Below are 16,179 nucleotides of genomic sequence, written 5' to 3' on the forward strand. Positions count from 1 at the left end.
CTCAGACCCTCTGTCCTCAGACCCTCTGTCCTCAGACCCTCTGTCCTCAGACCCTCTATCCGACCCTCTGTCCTCAGACCCTCTGTCCTCAGACCCTCTGTCCTTAGACCCTCTGTCCTCAGACCCTCTGTCCTTAGACCCTCTGTCCTCAGACCCTCTGTCCTTAGACCCTCTGTCCTCAGACCCTCTATCCTTAGACCCTCTGTCCTCAGACCCTCTGTCCTCAGACCCTCTGTCCTTAGACCCTCTGTCCTTAGACCCTCACATCGTACAAGGATAAACTTCCGGAGAAAACCCACAGTTTAAAGGGAACATGGGAGAAACCTCAGGGAGAGCAACAGAGGAGGGATCCCTCTCCCAGGACGGACAGACGTGCAATAGATGCCGTGTGTAAATTGAAAAGATAATACATTTGCAACATAGGTAGTCCAAATGTTTGGAAATGCATGTGTGTATAATAGGAAGATGAATCCACGAGGATCTCCATCCAGGACCTATGATCCAGGACCACAGCCACGACTCAAGATCCAGGGCTCGCGATCCAGGACACAGGACCGCAGGATCATCCATGACTCCGGATCCCAGCGTATATAGACACCAAAAAGAAAGACATTTGGGGAAGCTGGGTTAATGGGAACATGAGAGTACACAGGTATAGACAGAGAGAAGGAAGAAGGAAGATGTCCCCCGACAAACTAAGCCTATATTCAACAAGCGATGATTACATATTGATACCATTGTTTATGGTGTGTGATTGGATTTGTGCTTATTGGAAATGTGTTTCCTCAATTAAAGTCATCAAACCGTGAGTGCAAAACAAGACACGTTTTATTGTGTTTTGTACTAGATGATATTATGATACAAGTAGTAGAAAGGAGAGGGTATGTGTCACTTTGGTATTCATGACATGTTGAGTGATTGATTTATGACCCGCCATAAACCCTTAGTCCCGCCCCTAAACCTAAACTCTAATAAACCATTGCCTTCATTCTTTTTACGACTTGTTTGCTCACCTATTGTTGTTGTAATCCCCCCTATAAGGTACTGTTCCTAAATAGTGGTGTAATAATACTTATTGACGCTTTTGTGGTAATATATGGTTATATGACATTTAAGGATGTCTTTTGAAGTTGTATAGGTAATAACACTTGTTGAGATCTTCATAGTATGTTGAATACTTAAAACGAAAGTTAATTATAATAAATTATATTCTGGTATAACTCACAATGAAAATGTTTCCTAGGTTATGTTTTTCTATATTTACAGTATAAACAAAGTGGTTTGTTAAAGTTGAGTGTAAGGCCTAAAATGGTTTATGGGTGTCACTGATAAGGGAGAGGTAACATCCCGTCATGTCTGCTAAATTATTCATGTCATATTAATCAGGTTCATGTTATTGTTTCACGTCTAGTTCATAGGTTAGATTTATGTTTAGTCAAGTCTTTTTGTTCACCTGTCTAGTCCTGTCATTGCACTTCCTGTTTTATTTTGTACTTACCTCTTGTCTCTCATTTCATGTCCCCTTACTTCCTCCCTTTGTGTGTTTTCCCGCCATCGTCAGCGTCTGCCCCGCCCCTGTTGTTTCCACCTGTTCCCTTACCTCATGTATAACTAGTCCTGTCTCCCTTTGTCCTGTGCCAGTTCGACTTGTGCCATTAAGAGAGCCAGCTTGTCACGCCAAGAGATTTTGTACTTTGTGATCACAGTCAAGTTTATTTAGTTTGTAGTTTGCTTTGCTACGTTTTGCCTCTCAGGAGTGATTTTTGTTTGAACTTTATACTTCTCCAAAGTAAAGACCTTTTGAACAACAAACTTTCTTTTGAGTCGTGCGTTTGAGTCCAAGTGTCTGTCAAAGTTCTTGACAGGAGAGGGCAGTTTCTTCCCCCTCCCCTCACAGCAGTACACAGGGAGGGGGGCTCCGGACTTAAGGAGAAATACATTGAGGCCCCAAAAAGGTGTGTCTTATGCCATAGCCAATAGAATATGTCTGGTCATGTCCTGTACGTCAGAGGCCATGCCCAGTTTCCACAAATATGGGTATGGAGGAGGTGTCTTGGGTTTTCTATCCTGTTTTTTCGAGCATAAAGACTGGCGGATGGGGAGGAACTTGCTTTTTGGAGAGAGCGAGAGAGAGGGGGGGGGTTCCCCTGCTATGCTCTCTCTCTGTAAGCTCTCTCCCTGAGAGCTGGGTTTTTGCTCTCGGTAAGGTTCTCTCAGACTTGGTAAATATCTCTCAAATGTCTTGGTTGAATGCTGAGTGAATTTCTTTGTGAACTGAGTGGAATGATTTGATAGGTGATGTGTTTGTGAATATTAGGCCCTCCACCTGTGAGGAATCTTACTCCGAATTCATGCGGATAGGAACGGGTTTTTGAATGTTATTCCCGCCGTCTGTGTCGGAAAAAAGGTATGAAATTGATGTGAATTGATTTGGTGAAAATGAAAGTTTGAATGTGCTTTTTATTATCACCGGTCTTTTATGAGGAAACGCCTCTAAATTATATCGGAAGATTTAAAAATCACAACTGAATTGGGCAGTTGAAATTACAATTTTGGTAATAAATGTAAAACTGTGAATTAGAGTTTCATATTTGAACATGATCACAGCACGATAGGTTTAGTATGATTATAATGTTGTAAAGAGAGAAGGTAAGAACCCTGTATTAGTTTGGACCTATTTTTCTTCAAATAAACTGATCCCACCTTTTGGACTGGGACAATTTAAAAGACATCTGCGCATGCGTCACGAGCATGAGTCACGAGCATGCGTCACACTTAGAGGAAGGACTAAACTCAGAGAATAAGAGGAAGCAGCCGACGGAGGAGCCGACAGAAGTTTCATTTTGACACACAACAGGCTAAATCCCTCAGACGAGAGACTTTACATCAACTAAAAGGTAAATACTGTTGTTGTTGTTGTTGTTGTTGTAATAAATCTTATCAACATGTAAACTCCTCTGCAGACGGCTCTGCTTTTGTCCTCTTGTTCCTGTTCAGTCTTCTGCAGATTCAGCATGTCGTTTCTGTGCAGCCGTACTTATTCACTACAGACTGGTTTTTGCCCGTTTGCTGAAGAGGAACTTTCCTCGCTGGGTGAACTTGTTGAAGACGGACACAAAGACAAGTTATTACCCCCCGGGCAACACAAAGCTGTCATTCGTGGGAACGACAGGGGGGAAGAGAAAAGAAGAAGTTGTTGAAAATAGAACAAATCTTGAGTCAAAGCGGCTTGTGAGTTTCGGACGGACAAGAAATCCAAACATACTCACAATCTGTGTCCTTGAAAGCTTTAGGAAAGTTGTTCAGTGTTGGAGCTATATTTTGATTGATATTATTTAATAGTTAAACATTTATTTTCTCGCTGTTTTTTGTTTATAGTAAATGTAATATTATTTAGTGTTATTATGAGTTAGTTAAAGTAGTTGTATGCTTTTATTTCGAAGGAGTATTTGGGCACTGGGTGATTGGGGCACCTGGTGTATATACTGGAGACTGGTGGTGGTGGGAGCTGAGCACCAGTGTGTTCAACCCAGTCTCACAAAAAAACGTGTAATAACTACGTTGATCCACAACGTAGGACGTAGTATTTCTACAAAAACGCCTCTGAAATTGTAACGGCCCGTCCACACAGCGGCGTGCGTTGACGCTTGGAGGTGGGCGTGTCTGAAGCTTGGGGATTTTTTGCGAGCAACGCGACCAACAACCAATCACATGAATCTCCCGCCCCCGGCATACAAAGCAATAGCAATGTTAAAACGAAGTAAACTGGATATAAAATCCCCAAACAGGCGAAAACCTACCAGTTTCATCCACTGTCTCTGCCACCTCCCTCCATGCCTCGCTCCTCCGGTTTGTATCCCGGTAGATCAACAGAGACTGATCAAACAGCACCGGGTGACTCTACCGCTATAATGAATTTTCCCTCCATTTTTTGGAATATGAGGAAATGACCTGCGTAGTCTCTCCCAGCATACACGCGGTTTGATTGGCTAGCGCTTGTACTGGCAGATTTGCATAAACGGGATTTCATTGGCTGACGCCTCCGTCGAGGCGTCAAAAGTTGAACATTGCTCAACTTTTGACGCCAGCTACGCCAGCAACGCTCCACGTCGCTTCCCAAAATGCAGTTCGGCTAAAAGTGACGTCACCCCATTCAAAGTGAATGGGCAGAAGCGTTGGAAGCTTCAACGCACGCCGCTGTGTGGACGGACCGTGAAGACTCCTACGTTTTTGTTCACCATTCATTCCAATGGCTGGCGTCTATGTCACGTGATCTTCACATTTCTCCCTGCAGAAAAAAAAAACATGGCCGACCTTCGTTTTATTCTCGGTGTAAAATGCCTATTTTAAAGTTAGTTTGGCCATTAAAATGCGTTTTGATGTCATTTGATGCGAGAAATATGAGGTGTTATTTCAGATTATGTGTGCAGTGTACATGATCTTTAGTTTGTTAGTTATTACGAAGATTACTTCAGGAAATTGTGTCTATTCAACGTTTTCATTGTTACCAAGGTGGTTGCTAGGGACGCTGCTATCGATATTATTTCTGTTATGTTGTGTAACTGTTTAATGGTGTTATCTTTATTGCTACCCTCTTCCCCGTCAATGTATAGTGTTGGTCCACAGCGCAAACGTATTAGTTTAACAAAATCCGCATCTAAAATTGTGGCATAGATACGTTATTTTCCCGTTTTTGTAGAAATACTACGTCCCAAGTTGTGGACCAACGTAGTTATTACATGTTTTTTTATGAGACTGGGTTGGTGTGGCATATGGTTTTGACCAGGGCACGAGGAGGCCACAGGGAAAGAGTGTTAAACCTCTGTCTGTTGCATATTGATATAGGAATAAACCATAAATAGAAAAGTTAAAATGAACTTAAAAGTAAACGGCCGCTGGGGTTCAATGATCCAAGTCCAGGCAAGAGTCCTTTCTGTGCAAGGGTTAGGGTTACATTACATTAAGAATTGTAATTGTATTTTAATCTAGCAGCCTGCTTTACACCTTGATAATGCAAATAGTGTGGTATCAAAAACAAAGGAACATTTAAAAAAAGAAATTTAAATCACAATGAAGGGAAATGGATCTTAAAAAAACAACACTGTTCATGTTTCACTCAAATGTAACCGTGAAAGTGCAATCAAATAGAGAGTATTAATGTAGGTCAGCTTGTCCGGACCCATTTTTATTCTACTCATAAAAGTGGGTAGTGTTTTTATTAGCCGTGTCATCAGAACATGATGACATTGTCGGCTTTCAGTTCGTAAAGATAAATATCTCTTTGGTTTATGACCAGATATCTGCAGCAGTAATGAAACCAATGTGATAGTTAGCAGATAGTAATGCCATCTCCTGCTGTGTGTCATCATGCAGGTATGCATTACAGAACGTGGACAGACTAGTATTTATTTTTCTGGCTGTAAGATGTTATCAGTCTCTCTCTGGAGGATCAGGGCTTGTTCGTGCGTGCTCTGTCTGCTTCTCTTGCTTTGCTTTCTGGCTGTAGGATTGCATCCCTTCATGTTTTAACCTGTCTTCTGTTGTGTATTTTAAGATGTGTCTGTCTAAACTGGTTTTGCATGCTTCTTAGATGTTCCACTTTGCATAATTCTGCTTATACATTGATTTATAATTAAGTGTTTTATCCTGTGTGACTTTTCAGAACCACTTTATAATAAGAATACCCTTATAAAGGCTTTACGAATAGTTTGTAATACATTTATTAATTAGGTTGTGAACACTTTATAAATCATTAATAAGCTTTTATAAGACATGAGATAAACAGGGCAACTGTGACCGGTTGCTTGCCAAATAGTGAGCCCACATGTATCTGTACTGCTAAGCCTTATATTAGCTGCTTAGCTTACTTCGTCTCCTTCATCAGCCAGCATCCTTGGTATCTGTTGTTCACTGAGTGGATTCTCGCTAAGTAGCCAATATAAGGCTTAGTCATCTTGCCAAATAGTGAGCCTGTGTTGATGTATGAAAACTATGTTAGAACTGGTTTATAAATGGTTCTTAATGATGAATAAAGTGTTTACAACCTAATTTTAACCTAATAATAAACCCTTTATGAATCCTTTATTAGGGTAGTCTTATTGTAGAGTGGTACCGACTTTTCTTATATTACGTGTTCTGTGTTTTATTGGCTGATTTAAAGGCTCCATGTCTTGGCCATTTCTACTGATCATGATTCCATCGTTGAGGTCGACTAGAATAGATTCACATTGTTCAATGTTCCAAACTCACATTGGTTTCTTATCCAGCATCTCTGATAGTATGTGTATTCACTCTCTGTCCTACACGGCTTGTTGGAGCTCCTGCCCCCCCTCCCTCCCTGTGAGCCCACTGTGCTCTGATTGGTCAGCTCGCCCACTCTGTTCTGATGAGTCCACCACCGTTAAGTCTGAAGATCAGTGAGTATGTGTTACAATGGCGTTTGTTACCAGGAAATGACACCAGTAATGACAAACAGATGAGAATGCTGCGTGGGGTCTGGGTGCCGTGAGGGCGGAACGTTGCGGGGCTCGCTGCTCCGCTCTTTGAGGCTCGAGGAGCGGACAGTGTGAGTTGTAATACTGGTGTCGTTTCCTGGTTGCTGCGTGGGGTCTGCGAGACAGCGACACACCGCGAGCACACACATACACACACACAGCCAGGCAGTGAGTGTGTGTGTGTGCGGAGCCGCGGCTGAGAAAAGATAAGGCTGAGTGAGTGTGTGTGAGGAGCTCCACGGATTGGTCCATTTGGACCTGGGTATCGTTACATCACTATACTCAGGAAGAAAAAAATGTAAAAAGAAAAATGTCCAATGAGGCGTTCTGGGGCAGCACAGACAGGTCTTCTCTGTGTTAGAGTTTTACTCGCTACAGGGTGCACTTTTAGGGTTTGTGACTCTGCAGACCTAAACATAAACAGACATAAACCATGCAGAAAAAGCTTCATAACACACAAGGGGACGGGTAAGAACCGGAAAAGCATGACATGGGACCTTTAAAGATCAATAGAACCCCTCAGGGGAAACCTGAAAATCAGCATAATAGGGCCCCTTTAAAGTATGTAAACATATCCTGAGAATGAACAAAATATGTGCCCTTTAGGTAAGAAGATGTCAAATAAAAACCAATGCATTAGCTTCAGTTCAGCTTCTGCTTTGATATAATGGATTTTCCCCCTCTTTCCAGCTGCTCATGGAGAGCATTGAACTCATCGTGTCTATCGCCTCCCAGATCTACTCCCTGGTGGAGAATGTGAAGGCCAACAAGAAGCGATGCCGTCGTGTTTGCGATCGCATCAAAGCTCTGGAGCATCTGGTGAAGTCCATCCAGCAGAGAGAGAAGGGACAAACCTCTGCAGACGTAGAACGATGCCTCAAGGAACTCTCCTTCACTCTGCAATCAGCGATGGAGGTCATGGAGAAATACTCAGGGGAATCTTTGGTGAAGCGAGTGCTGAAGTCTGGCAGCCACGAAGACGAGTTCAGCAGCTTGAACGACCGCCTCGACGACGCCTTCCAGGTCCTTTCAGGATCTCTGCAGGTGGAGCAAGGCAAGGTCCTGCTGAAGGTGTTCGAAAAATCCACCCGGGAGAAACAGGACGAGATGGACAGGAAGCAGGATGACAGCGAGCTGAAGAAACGTGAGGGGAAACTGATGGTGGCTTTGTAGAGTTTCAGAACCTTAATTTGTGTTCGAACTTCCAGTTAGAGCGTAATTGCAATTACTTTGCCTAGCGTCATTAGCTTTATCATCTTTATCTTGCCAAATAAACGTTTGTAAGATGTTCTAAATGTACTTTTATTAGGTAATAACACTTCTTCCAGGTAAGAAACTAACCATTTGTATTACCAATACATGATTAGTTTATCCATATAGAACATATTTTGCAATTTAAGGCAATGTTTTGAGCTGTTAGCAGCCGGTCAGCATAAAAAAACTCACATGTCAACAATGTTTTTATCATAACTCTCACTGCCTGCAAGGTAGGCACAAACGCTAGCTACATAGCTAACATTCGCTAGCCAGCTTGTTAGATAGGTAGCTAATGTAAGCTAGCTTGTAAAGTACATAGCTAATGTTCGCTTGCCATCTTGATGATAGGTATAGTTATCGTTGCTAGCCAGCTTGTTAAATAGCTAACATCTACTAGTTAGTCTGTTAGATAAAAAACTAAACTTACTAGTTAGATGGATAGCTAACATTCGCTAGCTTGATAGCCCACTGTTTTTTTTTTATTTAAAAAAGTGTAAAGGTCCCCTATTATACTATTTTTGAACAATATATTATAGATCTCAGGTATATACAGAACATGTCTCCGAAGTATTTGTCTGAAACACCAAACAGATCATTGCAGCATCCCATAATCCCCTCTGTTTCAGCCCTGTTTCCAAAGTGCTGATTCTCTGTCTGTATCTTTAAATGCTAATGAGCTGCTGCTGGCCACGCCCCTCTGAGAGCTCTAAGAGGAGATTCAGGTGATAAGGTGGGGGGGGGGGGAGAGGGGGGGTTACCTTGCTTGGTGATTGGCTAATGGTTACACAAGCCAAAAAACCGTGAAGTGGCCAAAATCTGATCAGCTCATTTACAGACAGGTTTTTATACAAATGGATCAGGACAAAAAGAGAGGGGGTCTTTGTTCCTGAAACGTTCAGAATCTCTTTACACAGACTTACACATGTTGATGTAGAAAATACATGAAAAAGCAGATGTTGCATAATAGGCGACCTTTAAAAGGAAAGCAAACACGCGTGAGTTTGAGGAACTTCGGCACTTCCTGGACCTTGTAGTCCCTCAAAGTCCAGGTTTGAAATAAAGCTTAATGACAAAACATTCTTCACATTTTCGTATGACAGTATCCAAACTTGAACATACTGACTATGAGATAAAAGGACATCCCTGTGTAGGATATTGTGTGAAATCACAGCAGGAAAGTGGTGCATTATTGTTGTCTTTTTGACTTTATACGTGTTTGTTTGTTCCTCAGTGCTACTGCAGTATGCGGAGGAGCAGCAGGTGATGGTAAACAAGTTGCAGGAAGACATTAATAAGATCGTGAAAATGTGTGAGTATAGCATAAACAGCATAATAATCAATGTCAGAACAATTCATCAGATTTGAGTCGCCTTGTTGTTGAAACCTATTATATAAATAAATCTATCTTGCCTTAGTAGTTGGAGGAAACCAAAACCAGAGCTAAAACTAACTTTTGCCTACATGTTTTCACAGTGGAGAAGCCCTACGATGTGGGCATCCAGATCATCAAACAGCAGGAGCTTAAATACGAGCTTGTTGACGGCCTGACCAAGAAGCCCTTTATGACAACGCCAACCTCAGAGGTCTTCAGAGGAGAGTACCGTAGTTTCCCAGTGGCCATCAAGAGATACACTGACCCTGCGACCACCAGCATAAGGTCTGTGCACATTTCACGACAATACCAATTTCCTTTTTCCTAATTGCATTCATCATTTTGTTCTTTTGGTGGATTTATTCACCTTTAAAGACAAGCTGGAGGAGATAAGTGCTTGCTGTTACCGTTCCTTTTTTTTCCTTCTTCCTCAATGCCACTGACATATAGCGAGGTGAGTAGAGGTTTCAAAAAGGATGTGGAAACCATGAAAGTGTTTCAGTCGCCCAACATCCTGCGAATGTTTGGCATCTGTGTCGAGGACGAGACGGGTGAGTGGACTGTAAATTACAATTCTGAATATAGAGTGGTGCAGCAATGAGTGCTCAAGCCCGGAAAATGAGTCAGCATTTTAGCTTGTCTGGTTTCCTTGTCTTGAAGTCAAGGTCTGTGGTTAACACAAGCTGAAGAGACGTTGGTTCTTAGACACAAAATACATCAGTAAATACCCCACTGGAGAATGTCCTATTGGTCTTGGAAAGGGCAATTGCTAAAATATGACTAAATAAGAGTAATACACGTCATCCCTGTGAACATTAGCTGCCTTTAGCGATGGTGACGTGAAGTCATGTGACCGTGCTGTAGTTCCTTCATAGCCCAACATTAGCTGCCTTTAGCTTAGCGGTGGTGACGTGAAGTCATGTGACCGTTCTGTAGTTCCTTTATAGCCCAACATTAGCTGCCTTTAGCTTAGCGGTGTTGACGTGAAGTCATGTGACCGTGCTGTAGTTCCTTCATAGCCCAACATTAGCCTCCTTTAGCTTAGCGATGGTGACGTGAAGTCATGTGACCGTGCTGTAGTTCCTTTATAGCCCAACATTAGCCTCCTTTAGCTTAGCGGTGGTGACGTGAAGTCATGTGACCGTGCTGTAGTTCCTTCATAGCCCAACATTAGCCTCCTTTAGCTTAGCGATGGTGTCGTGAAGTCATGTGACCGTTCTGTAGTTCCTTTATAGCCCAACATTAGCCTCCTTTAGCTTAGCGGTGGTGACGTGAAGTCATGTGACCATGCTGTAGTTCATTTATAGCCTATCATTAGCTTTTTTCTTCTGGCAATTGCATTTATTGGTCCAACCTACCTACAAAAATACATAATTCCTGCACCACTCCTTTAAAATGACAATAACTTGAGGTTGCCTTGTGACTTCCTGCAGGACCTAAACCTCATTTTCTCATCATCATGGAGTACTGTGAGAAGGGAAGTCTGCGGGAGGTTCTAGACTCTGGTTGCACACTGAGCTGGAACCAGAAAGCTCGTATGTGCCGGGACGCAGCGCTGGGACTTTACCGGTTAGAATAACACAATCATTTATTTTATGTCCTGTTCATTATTGCTTGTTATGCACAGGAATGCTTTTTAAATGTCATTGTACCTGTACAATGACAATAAAGGAATTCAATTCAATTTAAAAGATAAAAAGTCCCTTCATTGAAGATAACATCTGTGTCATTTTTAGACTGCACCAGTCTGAAGAAAAATGTAAAGTTCATGGATGCATCAACAGCAGCAAGTTTCTGGTGGCTGACGGCTACACAGTCAAGGTACGGACGCTGGTGCATGCTGGGATTGCTGACGGTCCAATGATTGGCGTTGGGAGAAACTAATAAAGTCTTGGTGTGGTTTTCAGCTGGGAGGCTTTGAGTTCACACAAACTGAGACGTCTCTGAGAAAGCCAAAGAGGGGCGGGGTCAACAGGTCCTTCACCTACTCCTCTCCTGAGTTGCTGGAATACATTAACAACTACAGCAAAGAGTGTGAGGTTTACAGGTCAGATACCGTCACTCTGGACATCAGGTTAATTCAGACATTGCATGTGTGTTTTCAATGCTGTACGATAACTTTCAAATGTTGCCCTTCAGCTTTGGAATCGTCCTCTGGGAAGTTGCAACTGGACGCAAACCTTTTGACGGTATGTATCTGCAGAACACAACAGCCAGGACTCTCCAACTCTAGATGTGATTGCAACATCTTAAAAAAAAAGGACCTCATGGTTGATCACCGTTACAGAAAGAGACTTGCTGCCAGAGCGCACCGGAATGACATATGCCAAGAGACACAGACGCACAGACGGATGTATCCGGTCATTTTTCTAAATTAAACATCTTTCAGACAAATAATCAATCAAATATTTTTGCATTCAATCAATCTTTCTGTGTATCAAATGACCCGCGGACCAGGGGTTGGGGACCACTGATCTAAATCACATGCAGAAATTACTAGAAGTTAAAAACAACTTTAAAGATATGAAATCAAAGCACAGCTGCACCTGACTCTTCTTGTACAATTAACTTGTTTTCTAGATACATTGTTTTGGTCTGTAAATGTCAGAAACGTTGACTAAGAACGAGGAACATGAATGTCTGAACAGAAAGTCCATCCAAAAGTGTGGACTCAAATGGTGCTGCTTGCATGACTAAAACTACAACGTGGGCTTATTATTTTGTCCTTATTGTGTTCGTGATTTTCTTTCAGGTTTGACCGTTAAAGAAGTCTATCAGAAAGTGTTCGTAGAAAAATACCAGGAGCCGCTTGACGACTGTCCCAAAGAACTAGAACTTCTGATCAACGCCTGCCGGGCCTACGATCCCTTCCAGAGACCGTCTGCTGGAGGTAACTTACCGCCATCACCATGTTCACCTTTAGGTAAAACATGTATCTGCTAGACTGTCTTACAAAGGACAGACTTTAAGGCCATGACACACCAAGCAGATTATCGCCGGTCCGCTAATTTTGAGCGTCTGTTGGCCATGTTCTATGCGGTGAGTCCCGCACTGTCAGCAAATAAACCTCAAAGTTAACTCTGGTTGGCTGTTCAGCTTAAGCCAATCAGTGCATAGTTATAATAGTGCATAGAGTGACAGTTACAGTGGTGTCTCTACTTTAAAAAGTCCTCTCCTGCTGATGTTCAGGTGTATATCAGTATGTAGTGTCTCTACTTTAAAGAGTCCTCTCCTGCTGATGTTCAGGTGTATATCAGTATGGAGTGTCTCTACTTTAAAGAGTCCTCTCCTGCTGATGTTCAGGTGTATATCAGTATGTGGTGTTTCTACTTTAAAGAGTCCTCTCCTGCTGATGTTCAGGTGTATATCAGTATATAGTGTCTCTACTTTAAAGAGACCTCTCCTGCTGATGTTCAGGTGTATATCAGTATGTAGTGTCTCTACTTTAAAGAGTCCTCTCCTGCTGATGTTTATGTGTATATCAGTATGTAGTGTCTCTACTTTAAAGAGTCCTCTCCTGCTGATGTTCAGGTGTATATCAGTATGTAGTGTCTCTACTTTAAAGAGTCCTCTCCTGCTGATGTTCAGGTGTATATCAGTATGTAGTGCCTCTACTTTAAAGAGTCCTCTCCTGCTGATGTTCAGGTGTATATCAGTATGTAGTGTCTCTACTTTAAAGAGTCCTCTCCTGCTGATGTTCAGGTGTATATCAGTATGTAGTGTCTCTACTTTAAAGAGTCCTCTCCTGCTGATGTTCAGGTGTATATCAGTATGTAGTGTCTCTACTTTAAAGAGTCCTCTCCTGCTGATGTTCAGGTGTATATCAGTATGTAGTGTCTCTAATTTAAAGAGTCCTCTCCTGCTGATGTTCAGGTGTATATCAGTATGTAGTGTCTCTACTTTAAAGAGTCCTCTCCTGCTGATGTTCAGGTGTATATCAGTATATAGTGTCTCTACTTTAAAGAGTCCTCTCCTGCTGATGTTCAGGTGTATATCAGTATGTAGTGTCTCTACTTTAAAGAGTCCTCTCCTGCTGATGTTCAGGTGTATATCAGTATGTAGTGTCTCTACTTTAAAGAGTCCTCTCCTGCTGATGTTCAGGTGTATATCAGTATGTAGTGTCTCTACTTTAAAGAGTCCTCTCCTGCTGATGTTTATGTGTATATCAGTATGTAGTGTCTCTACTTTAAAGAGTCCTCTCCTGCTGATGTTCAGGTGTATATCAGTATGTAGTGTCTCTACTTTAAAGAGTCCTCTCCTGCTGATGTTCAGGTGTATATCAGTATGTAGTGTCTCTACTTTAAAGAGTTCTCTCCTGCTGATGTTCAGGTGTATATCAGTATGAAGTGTCTCTACTTTAAAGAGTCCTCTCCTGCTGATGTTCAGGTGTATATCAGTATGAAGTGTCTCTACTTTAAAGAGTTCTCTCCTGCTGATGTTCAGGTGTATATCAGTACGTAGTGTCTCTACTTTAAAGAGTCCTCTCCTGCTGATGTTCAGGTGTATATCAGTATGTAGTGTCTCTACTTTAAAGAGTCTTCTCCTGCTGATGTTCAGGTGTATATCAGTATGTAGAGTCTCTACTTTAAAGAGTCCTCTCCTGCTGATGTTCAGGTGTATATCAGTATGTAGTGTCTCTACTTTAAAGAGTGCTCTCCTGCTGATGTTCAGGTGTATATCAGTATGTAGTGTCTCTACTTTAAAGAGTCCTCTCCTGCTGATGTTCAGGTGTATATCAGTATGTAGTGTCTCTACTTTAAAGAGTCCTCTCCTGCTGATGTTCAGGTGTATATCAGTATGTAGTGTCTCTACTTTAAAGAGTTCTCTCCTGCTGATGTTCAGGTGTATATCAGTATGTAGTGTCTCTACTTTAAAGAGTGCTCTCCTGCTGATGTTCAGGTGTATATCAGTATGTAGTGTCTCTACTTTAAAGAGTCCTCTCCTGCTGATGTTCAGGTGTATATCAGTATGTAGTGTCTCTACTTTTAAAGAGTCCTCTCCTGCTGATGTTCAGGTGTATATCAGTATGTAGTGTCTCTACTTTAAAGAGTCCTCTCCTGCTGATGTTCAGGTGTATATCAGTATGTAGTGTCTCTACTTTAAAGAGTTCTCTCCTGCTGATGTTCAGGTGTATATCAGTATGTAGTGTCTCTACTTTAAAGAGTCCTCTCCCTGCTGATGTTCAGGTGTATATCAGTATGTAGTGTCTCTACTTTAAAGAGTCCTCTCCTGCTGATGTTCAGGTGTATATCAGTATGTAGTGTCTCTACTTTAAAGAGTCCTCTCCTGCTGATGTTCAGGTGTATATCAGTATGTAGTGTCTCTACTTTAAAGAGTCCTCTCCTGCTGATGTTCAGGTGTATATCAGTATGTAGTGTCTCTACTTTAAAGAGTTCCTCTCCTGCTGATGTTCAGGTGTATGTCAGTATGTAGTGTCTCTACTTTAAAGAGTCTCTAGCAGTTAAAGAGGTCCTCTCTTGCGATTGTTCAGGTGTATATCAGTATGTAGTGTCTCTACTTTAAAGAGTTCTCTCCTGCTGATGTTCAGGTGTATATCAGTATGTAGTGTCTCTACTTTAAAGAGTTCTCTCCTGCTGATGTTCAGGTGTATATCAGTATGTAGTGTTTCTACATGTCTCCATGCTTTAATGTGCTGCAGCACCTCTTTTCACCCTCTGTCTGAAACCAAAGCCCAGTCTGCTCTGATTGGTCAGCTGGCCGCTCTGTTGTGATTGGTCAACCACTTAGAGATGTCCCCCTTAGCCTATCACGTACAATGTGCTGGAGCGCTAGCCAATAGAAGTGTGAGTGTTACATAGTGAAGTCACTATGTTCTGGGAAAACAGTAGGGTCCTTTAACCGTAGAATTTCTCCAACAATAACAATACTAATATGGTGTCTATCTCTCTCTCCCACAGTGCTGGCGGATAAACTGAAAACATGGGTGACACAGTTGGAGAAGGTGTAAAGCCTTCATGCCTCTCAGTCTGCAGTACTCAGGGTTTCTGATCATGGATATCCTCAGGGCCCAGGAGTTCAACACTTGTAATCCCTATCTGATCTGATCAGATTTGGATTTTGGGGAGTTCAAAACCAAAAAACAGGATTAGGATCATTTTGATATCAGATCAGGAAATCCAATCCAAGCTTTAATCTGGATCAAATCTTCAAAACGGGTAGTTCAAACCGACAACCAGTGGCGTTTTCTCCCGGAGGCCAAGGGAAGCCAGGCTTCTCCTGTTTTTTCGGATTGTAGTTATAATTTTAATAAATAAATAAAAACACTTTGTTTAGTTTCGGAAATCTTTGCTGTGTGTTGCTGCCGGCCCGTCTCTCCCCCATTCTCATTGAGTATTTTACAAAGAGTGAAACAGCGCCCCTCTAGATGTTATGGTGAAACAGTAGATTGCACTCTTTGTTGCGAGAGGAGGCCAGCCGAAATTGGCTTCCCTGGTGAAAAAAAATGGAGGGATTGACCAATCAGATGAGGCTCACGTGATGCCCCTGCCAACCTGTGATTGGTCAGGGCCATGTCAAGGGAAGCCAGAGGCGGCTGGCTTCCCTTGCCTCACAATCCAATCAAATCGCATCAACTTAGTGTTGCAGTGACGCATCCTAAAACCCGGAAGTAAGCCGCGCTCGGTTTCCCTCCACAAAAAGGCAATGGGATTTCTCCATAGGATTTTGGAAAATAGCTCTTGTTTCTCTAGTTTGGGCTGGAGAGTGCGTGCGGACCTGTCGGTTAGATAACAGGCCTGCATCTGTATGATACAAATGTGTGTAAAATAATACCGGGTGCTGTAATCACTCATCTGGTTACGTTATTATATTGACCACCACACCCCCGACCCAAAAGAAAGGACGTATTATTGGCTTCCCCTAATTTTTTTCCCCACGGCACGCTACTGCCGACAACACAGGATTGGGATCAGTTTGATCCCAAAAAACTGGATTATCCTGATCCCACCAGAGGGGTGGGTTTCCAGTGGATTACCAGAGCAAAATGTACTGTACCATTTATTTAAAAATATGTTTCAATATAAATAAGATGGCAAA

The 16,179-nt window shown here is 42.2% G+C and overlaps 1 protein-coding gene across 3 annotated transcripts; it reads left to right on the forward strand.

Annotated features, from left to right (window-relative positions):
- The first annotated feature begins 2,761 nt into the window (after positions 1-2,761).
- Positions 2,762-15,317, forward strand: LOC117541047 (mixed lineage kinase domain-like protein). Of its 3 annotated transcripts, none has more exons than XM_034208094.1 (11): positions 2,762-2,897; positions 7,185-7,638; positions 8,983-9,060; positions 9,225-9,408; positions 9,574-9,674; positions 10,557-10,692; positions 10,860-10,944; positions 11,031-11,170; positions 11,263-11,312; positions 11,876-12,013; positions 15,042-15,317. In XM_034208094.1, the coding sequence occupies exons 2-11, from the start codon at positions 7,191-7,193 to the stop codon at positions 15,089-15,091; spliced, it is 1,410 nt and encodes a 469-aa protein (XP_034063985.1). In that variant the 5' UTR covers positions 2,762-2,897; positions 7,185-7,190; the 3' UTR covers positions 15,092-15,317. The 3 variants fall into 3 exon arrangements, with proteins under 3 accessions (XP_034063985.1, XP_034063986.1, XP_034063987.1); XM_034208095.1 differs by lacking the exon at positions 2,762-2,897 and adding an exon at positions 6,347-6,416; XM_034208096.1 differs by lacking the exon at positions 2,762-2,897 and adding an exon at positions 6,400-6,420.
- Positions 15,318-16,179: the final 862 nt, after the last annotated feature.

This window comes from Gymnodraco acuticeps, unplaced genomic scaffold (assembly GCF_902827175.1).
Source record: "Gymnodraco acuticeps unplaced genomic scaffold, fGymAcu1.1, whole genome shotgun sequence".
Lineage (NCBI taxonomy): Eukaryota > Metazoa > Chordata > Actinopteri > Perciformes > Bathydraconidae > Gymnodraco > Gymnodraco acuticeps.